The sequence below is a fragment of the Puntigrus tetrazona genome, chromosome 8 (assembly GCF_018831695.1).
Source record: "Puntigrus tetrazona isolate hp1 chromosome 8, ASM1883169v1, whole genome shotgun sequence".
NCBI classification, from domain to species: domain Eukaryota; kingdom Metazoa; phylum Chordata; class Actinopteri; order Cypriniformes; family Cyprinidae; genus Puntigrus; species Puntigrus tetrazona.
The window spans coordinates 16444083-16452858 of NC_056706.1; the positions used below are offsets into that span (position 1 = coordinate 16444083).

The 8776-nt window shown below is 41.0% G+C and overlaps 1 protein-coding gene across 1 annotated transcript; it reads left to right on the forward strand.

Annotated features, from left to right (window-relative positions):
- Positions 1-1800: 1800 nt before the first annotated feature.
- fzd10 (frizzled class receptor 10) lies at positions 1801-5327 on the forward strand. Its single transcript, XM_043248006.1, has one exon. The coding sequence runs from the start codon at positions 2860-2862 to the stop codon at positions 4600-4602; it is 1743 nt and encodes a 580-aa protein (XP_043103941.1). The 5' UTR covers positions 1801-2859; the 3' UTR covers positions 4603-5327.
- Positions 5328-8776: the final 3449 nt, after the last annotated feature.

The window sequence follows — 8776 nt, forward strand, 5'->3', positions numbered from 1 at the left end:
ACCAGGTGAATGTCGTAAAACGTGTTAAACAAAACCTGTTTGGCAGACTGTCTGTTTACATTTTGACATCCAAATGAAACAAAAAATATTGCAATAGCACATAGAAATGCTATCATGTTGCAAAATGTGCTGAAACCAAATAACCAAACCAAATAACTTGCAAACAGAGAAAATAATTAGCGATTTATAAACCAGTACTGCAATACCGAATTTCAAGAATCATTTGAACCAATTTGATGCAAATTACTGACCGGGATGACCAATTTGCATACCAAGTAGTGCTCAATATGGCTTCAAGTGTATTATATTGAGCTTGTTAATGTCTCTGAGGAATATCAATAGCGATTAAAGTGACTGAGATTATCTCAGTCTTGTAAACTGTCTCACACAACTCAAAGCAGGACTGGCTTAGTTTAGTTTTTGAAATATGTTGAAAAGCACTTTACAAGCTGTCATAAAAAAGCTCTTAGAGCGTTCTGACAAAGATCTCCAGAAAACCACGGCCATCAGGTGTTGCACAGATAAATCATGGTTTTACTGGGTAACGTGAGAGAGCACTATGCTATCTGGTATCTCTTGCTCCATGAGGCCCTCTGAGTCTTCTTCATAGCTGCCACATGACACTTACCAACAACAGCAAGCTCAAGCAAAGACAATTCATCTTTTTGAGCTGATGTGTAACACTGCTGAGTGTTTTATATTACTGAAAAAATGGCCAACGGAGCATTAACCCTCATCCCTGCTTACGCAGTGCCTGTTAAACTCTGACATGTCAATACCAATACTTCGTGTGCTATGGGAGTTGGCACGCATAGATGCCCCTAAGGAGCGTGCCATATACAGCCCTGTATACTGAGGAAAGACGAGGCCCTGGCTTGCCAGCCTTTAGCATCAGCATGAGTCTAAGATGAACCCACTAAAACACGACTGAAAAGCTCTTTGTCTAAGAATTCATCCTTAAGGCATTTTTATCCTGTACTCTCGCAAGTATTTACGATTGAGAGGAGAGGGTGAAGAATAGAAACTGCCCTAGTATAAGATAAGAATGTCTTTTATGTCATTACACACCCACATCTGCTTATAAGGCCACTTGTTCTGCGATTGCATGTTGATGGCAGAATTTTACATATTCATTGAAATGGCAGCAGATTTATAAAAGCTCTCAGTGTTGTGTACAAAACTTGTGAATTAATGTGATCTCTGGCACAACGTGGTCTTTGTTATTTAAGCATTGAAGTGAATTGTTCATTTGTGAATGACACTGGAACTTAAATAACGCATTTTGGAAAATCGTGTTTATGTTCGAAGAAAGAGGCAGTCGAGGGCCCAGGAGCACTAAGCATGTCGGTTTTCTTTTGATTTATGAGTAAAATGAGGTCTGTGGTTAACATTCCTGTAAGAGACTTTCATTTTGTTCTAACATAAATTACGCATAGTCATAACTCAAATGCGAATTTTGAAAACTGTTTTGTCGTTGTTGTCTTTACATTTTAGGTGCAAGCAAGTTGTCTTTGTAAAGCGATCTATGCTCGCATAGCAATTTATGTAAATACAAAAAAAAAGTTGTCAACTAAAAATTATGCATTTTGCAAAATTATGCAAACACAAACTAAAAACCATACAAAAAATAAACTCCAGAGGTAATGTCATAACTGGACAGGATGCAGGCTACACTACATAAACGAAGATAATGAAGATAATGAAAGTTTTTGAGCATAAACTATGACATTTCGCTTTTTTTTTAATCAATGACAACTTAAGCCGCATGGTTTCACTTTTTTGTCATTTCGATGCGCGGGGAGAGAGTAAAGACGCATATAGCACTCTAGCCATCAGCTCTAGTTCAGTCTACAATAAAAAGCGAGGGGAATTTCAACGAATAAAACTCTCCTTTCTCTGCGCCCTCTCTTCCCACAATGGTCGGAGCGTGAAAATCGTCAGTTGTAGAGAGAAAATGGACACATCTCAACTGGAAAGCCACAGAAGCCTTTTGGTCGTCCCCGGCGAGAGATTTCTCGCTGACTTACGCCGAAAAGTGTATCGTAAATCATCAGAGGGATTTCGTCAGGGGGGGAGAAAACAACAACAACAAATGGCCAGTGAGTAATTTACTGTGATCTTGTGGTAAAATGGTGACGAGGATTTGAGGTCTACACAGCCAGTTCCGCACGGTTTAGGGATAATCAGTGTGTCAGTTTGGGCTTTCTCATGTAAAGTAGCTGTCTTTGAAGGCGGATCTTTTGGCAGGTTAGTTCAGGACGGTGGCGGAGGAGCTCAGACACAGACAGCGCGCGAGGCAGCGAGCAACTCTTGACGGAGCGTCTGGAGACGAGCTGAAGTTTACCGAGCGGATTCGTTCATTTATTGTCGGATGACTGCGATAAAACGACGGCGTGCCTTCGGTTTGTTCGGTTTGGACGCACTTCGCGGAGGGTGAACGCGAAAAGTAACGCGAGAGCGAGTTGAGAAGTAAGTGCACTTTCGTGAGGGAAACCGATAGTCAACATTACATCTCACAGGAGAGGACCACAAGAGCTTCAGGAGAAGGAATTATCATCTGTGGACTGGGAAATGAACACGAACTTCATATAAAACTCTTTATATGGTGAAAGCTGTGTAATGCATACATTTTTTTTTTTTGACAGATATTACTTTTTTGAACTGAACTGACTGTTTGGAATCTGAGTTACTGACTGTTTGATTAATTCACCCACATCTTGCTCATTTTTTTGGATACTATAACGGTTTTTCTAAACCAGAGAAAATTATAAAGAGCAACAATGAAGCAACTTTTCAAGTAAAAATGCAGAGCTTTTTTTGAAAGACAATCCCTGCTGCATGAATTCATATTAAAAGACAATGATTTCTGACACTTTTGGACTCAGCCTTGTGCTGCTGTGCATAGCTGGGATTTGTTCTGCTATCAGCTCCATTGACCCGGACCGGCCAGGTGAAGGAAGATGCCAGGAAATCGCCATTCCGCTCTGTAAGGACATTGGCTACAACTTGACTGTCATGCCGAACTTAATGGGACATGAAGATCAAAGTGAAGCGGCCATAAAGCTGCACGAGTTTGCTCCGCTGATTGAGTTCGGCTGCCACAGTCATCTGAAGTTTTTCTTGTGCTCCCTCTATGCTCCCATGTGCACGGAGCAGGTATCTACACCCATCCCAGCGTGCAGAGTAATGTGTGAGCAGGCAAGGCAAAAGTGTTCTCCAATCATGGAGCAGTTTAACTTCCACTGGCCTGAGTCACTGGACTGTTCCAGACTGCCAAATAAAAATGACCCCAATTATCTCTGTATGGAGGCACCCAACAACGGCACAGACGAGCCTCCGAAAGGCTCCCACACTCAGCCGCCAGACTCCCGACCCCCTCGGCCGGGTAATAGCCAAGAACTGCCGATAAAGGAAAGGGTCGGTAAGTCGACATGCATCAACCCTGGAAAGTTTCATTATGTTCAGAAGAGCGAGTCGTGTGCTCCCAAATGTTACTCCAACGTTGATGTGTACTGGAGCCAGGGTGATAAGCGTTTCTCCATGGTGTGGATTGCTATCTGGTCCATCCTGTGCTTCATCTCCAGTGCCTTTACTGTCCTCACCTTCCTCATCGATCCACAGCGCTTCAAGTACCCCGAGCGGCCGATCATTTTCTTGTCTATGTCTTATTGTGTCTACTCTGTGGGCTTTCTCATAAGACTTTTCGTGGGGGTTGAAAATGTGGCCTGTGACCGTGACAGTGGCGTTCAGTACATCATCCAGGAAGGCTTGGAAAGCACTGGCTGCACGATAGTCTTCCTCATTCTTTACTACTTCGGAATGGCCAGTTCCCTATGGTGGGTCATTCTGACTCTCACGTGGTTCCTCGCAGCTGGAAAAAAATGGGGTCACGAGGCCATCGAAGCCAACAGCAGCTACTTCCATCTAGCGGCATGGGCCATACCAGCTATTAAGACCATCATGATCCTTGTTATGAGGAAGGTAGCAGGAGACGAGCTCACGGGGGTCTGCTATGTGGGCAGCATGGATGTCAAAGCCTTGACGGGTTTTGTTCTTATTCCCCTCTCTTGCTACCTCATTATTGGCACTTCCTTTTTGCTCTCAGGGTTTGTGGCACTCTTTCACATCCGTAAGGTCATGAAGACCGAAGGAGAGAATACAGATAAGCTGGAAAAACTGATGGTTAGGATCGGCGTCTTCTCTGTGCTCTACACGGTCCCCGCCACTTGCGTCATCGCCTGCTATTTTTACGAGCGTCTCAACATGGATTATTGGAAGATTCTAGCAGAAGAGCAGAAGTGCACAGAGGACAGCAAAAGCGGCGAGGAGTGTGTGATGAAGAGCTCCATCCCGGCCGTGGAGATCTTCATGGTTAAGATTTTTATGTTGCTGGTGGTGGGCATCACCAGCGGCATGTGGATCTGGACCTCTAAAACGCTACAGTCGTGGCAGAATGTTTTCAGCCGCAAACTTAAAAAGAAGACGAGGAGGAAGGCTGCATGCGTTTTCACAGGAAGTGGACCTTACCTCAAGCCCCATCCTGCACTGAAAGGACATAAAACCAAGTATGAACCGGCAGGTCCTCCTGCGACCTGTGTATGAGCTGGCCCTCTATACACAAAGACACGGCCAAGAGTTTAAGTAAATGCTGGACTTTAACAAACTGCTTTACACAGACGCAAGCCAGCAAAGGACACAACAATGCTCGTATTTATTTTATGCAAACTTCAGATGCAGTGTCCCCAACAGGTTTTTTTAGTTCTTGGTGCTTGTACTACATCTGAAACTTTGCATACTTTGGGGACAGTTTTGTGAAACCAAGAAAAAGGGAGCGAATCCTTATTACTGTCTTTGGGATGCCTGTATCATGTCATGTGCAATAGTTGTTTCCCTTAGTGACACGGAGAAAGGGGACTCCGATACTGTAGGGCTGTGATTAAAGACAATGAAAGGACTCGACAAACAATGGGTGTGAATGGCTCGGGGAAAATCGGCTCCTCCATGGCGTAGTCGTGTGGCTTTTCTATGGAAATGAAGGCCGTGTCATACACAACTGCATTGACATTGGAGTGCAGCTGCTCAATAAGGCCCCGGCAAAGAATGAACTGCCTATTTTTAGGCCCTTTCATGGAACAAAGTAAATCTTTAAGCACTAAATATTGCCAACACAAAGAGAGAAACTTGTTATTTGAGTTGTTTTGTACAGTCAGTTCATGCCCTCTGGTCTGTTTTGTTATACCAAGCTCTTTTTAATGTCCTACATTCAGTTGTGTATATTTCTAAAGGTTCATATTTTATAAGAATAAATAAAACATTTTAGTTTTAAATGTTTGAAATGAAAAGCAAACTCTTTTATTATTTGTGCTGAGTTTGAAAAGTTTTTCTCCAATGAAGCAAGGAGATGTGTTGTGTTCTAATTTAATTTTAGAGATCTAATAGGACTCACTGGAGAGATTCCATTAATATTCATTGTCGGTAATACCTTACCAAATACTCCTTAAGCCAGACAACTCAAAACCTACCTTAAAGGGCTCATTAAGTTATTATTTACTCACGCTTATGTAGGTACAAACATGTATGACTTTCTTTTTCGTCCAGAGCACAAAAGAAGTCCATCAGCAATACTGAACCCAGACTTTTACTTGATTAGGGGAAAAAAAACGGTAAAACATTTTTCAAAATATCTTCTGTAATGGCATCAAAGATTTAAAATGTTCTTTTTCATTTTTTTAAAACTCCACGGCTTTCGTATTTCTGTCTTATTAAAATTAATCTATTCACTTCCATATTTCAGTTATAAACAATGCTAAAGCAGAGGCTTTAAAGCTTGTTTTGTTTTGGTCCCCAGGTTTGACTTTTTTATCTCGGCTTTATTTGTAACATCAAATTGGGTCATTTTTGAAGTGTTGGCTTTGATTTAAGAGTGCCTTTTTAATGGTTGCAGAGTAGATCTCTAAAAAAAAAAAGTGTGTTATCAACAATCACAAAAGAACGTTCTCTGTGCTCAAATCTTGTTAAAGTCAATGCTAAACTTTTTAGACCACATCAACAGTGGAGGCATCCAGCAAAGCCTAGAAGTTTTTATTTGGACATCTGTCTTAGCACATCAGCATCAGTATCAATTATAGTGTTACCCTTACTCGGGATTGACCTGATAAATTCAAGTTCGCAGTACACACAGAGAGCCTTAAGGTTGTTTGTCTAGAGAATACAGAAGTATAATTTAACATTACGCCCTATAGTATTCTAATGACATCTGTCATTAGCTTGAATCCATAGAGCGTGTTTGTGTAGACAGGTGAGGCTGACCTTCAGGCGCTGCACGGTTAGATGAAAAATACAACATGCAACAAAAAAGGAAAGTACATTTCTCTCATTACGTGCCCTATCATGTCTTGTAAGCTTCTGTTTTTCCTTATGTGTGATTAGGATATCATAAATAGATTTTAAAGAATGAAATGCTTCCAAAACGATCGCATTAGTATGTAAAAAGCAGTTTATTTCTCCCAGAAATGCACACACCCAGATTCATCATCAGGTGTCTTTTGATCTGTCTTCATGCTTAATGTGCTTGTTTTGTAAATGAATCCACTCTAAGTATTTCATTTGATATTTTAAGTTCAACTGCATGTTCACTTTGATCTGAAATGTTCATGGGAAACACACTAATAGAAACGGATGCAAGAGATGTTTTGCCAAACTATTTCAAATAATTACTGTAAACCAACTCATTCATTCTACCTTCTTCAAAGACTAAATGAAATGCATATATATCCAAGTATTAACTGTGACGGTGAATCAAACAAAACATTGCCGTGTAGTTTCTGTTCAAAATATTAAAGCACGCTAAGCCTAAATACAACAAACAGCAAGTGGCGGATAGCGAAGATTTATTAGGTCTTCATCTATTACATTTTCAGTCATTAAGAGATTATGGTGTGTTTGGACAATTTCTCTGCCCTTTAAAAGCTCACTTTAGGTGTCAAGTGCGGCATGTGTGTGAAAGTGTGTGTGTATGTGTGTGTGTGAAAAAGATCTAAAACAGGTCTGATCTGATGAGAAGGATTGAGTGAAGTGTGTGTTCTGTACTTTGCCCAGGGGGTATTCAAGTCTCTACAAAGTCCTTGTAGTGTTTCAAAATTCAGGCACATGAATCAGAGAGGCCTCGTTTGACACACACACACACACACACACACGCGTGCACAAACACACTTCTGTTATACTCTGTCACACCACCCTGTCTTTCTCTCTCAAACACACACACACACATACTTGTGTACACACAAGGCTGTTTAAGGGCCACCTGGACTCCGGGCCCTGGGGTGTGTGAGTCGAACTGTAAATATCAATGACAGTTACCACTCCACCTTCTTCTAAAGACTATCTGACTTTTTTCTTTTCCCTTTTTTCTTCCTTACCTGCTATCTCTGTAGTTGCGACTTAAAGGTGGGTCATGTGAAGATGGAGTGTGTTTTTGAAGTAAGGTAAGAGCTGAAGTGTAAAGGACAGCAGCCGTTTCGTTTTAATGCCACATCCAGCGCTCTGCCCATCTAAAAGGGCTTCTTTCCTAACAGCTTTATCTAGGTGTTTGCTTGCTCTGTTCTGACGGTAAACATTAATTTCATAGTTTCCGTTTCAGGAAAGAAGGAGAAACCCGCACATTATTAATCGTGCTTTTGCACATTTTACACAGTAGCTTCATTAGTGAATTGGATTGGGAACTGCAAAATGGTTTCTATTCACGTTCCCATGGACCCTTTAACATTTTAGGTTTTTTGGTTTCTAATAAGTAACTTCTGTGGAGGTGAACGAAAACTGCAATACCAAAAGAAAAAAAAATCACGATGGTGTTAAAGATTTTTCAAAATGTATTGATTACATTATCGCATGAACCAGTCACAGCCGAAGAAAGGCACATCTCTCAGTGACTTTTCCCCATTCATTCTCAATTACCCCCATCTAAATGACAGCATGCATAAAGGGGGTCTGTTAAAACTGAGTGGGCTCAGGGGAGGCGAGAAAGATGAGTAACTTTACCCGCTGGTGTCGCTCTTAAGAAAAACGAGTGATTTGTGCACTTTTTAATGTTACATTTTGTAATATTGGCATTTTATTGTTGTACTGCAGTTTCTTTTCTCATCCAATATTTTGAGGAGGCACTTCCTTCCTTGCCTCATCCTCACGCATTTTCTTCCGCTGATGTAGACAGAAAGCTGTTCTACAATACTCCGCATTTTAGCAACCCCTCTACAACACAAAACATACGTGTACAGATCAGACGAGCGTAGCGGTGACCTCATCGGAGTCATCGGAGACAGTTGCTTCCAAAGCATGATTAGCGTCTAATTCTTGAAGTAATCGTTCATTTTTTTAATTGATCAAATACTGAATTCTCGCACAAAATCTTTCCACGTTAAAAATTCAAAAACTGAAGTAACTCGTGATTTTACACTCACAATTTTCTCACCATTCTGGCAAAAGTCTAGTTTGTTAGATATAAGTCTCTAGAATAAAGGTCTGAACTGTGAGATTTAAAAGGCGGTTTTAAAGAACTGTAAAAGTGGATTAAAGTCAAGTTTAGTTTTATTGTCCTTTCTGCTACATGTGTGGACATATACGTGAAAGGAGATGTCGTGTTCTCGCAGGACTATGTTGCTACATACCGGTTAACACAGGTAAACATACAACGGTTAACCATCTATACATGCACTACAAATACTTACTACGCCTAGCTGAAATGCTATAATAAAGTACGCTGCAGCCAAAAAGCTACATT

Coding starts and splice junctions, on each gene's coding strand:
- fzd10 (XM_043248006.1), top strand. CDS start 2,860: ATGATTTCTGACACTTTTGGACTCAGCCTTGTGCTGCTGTGCATAGCT.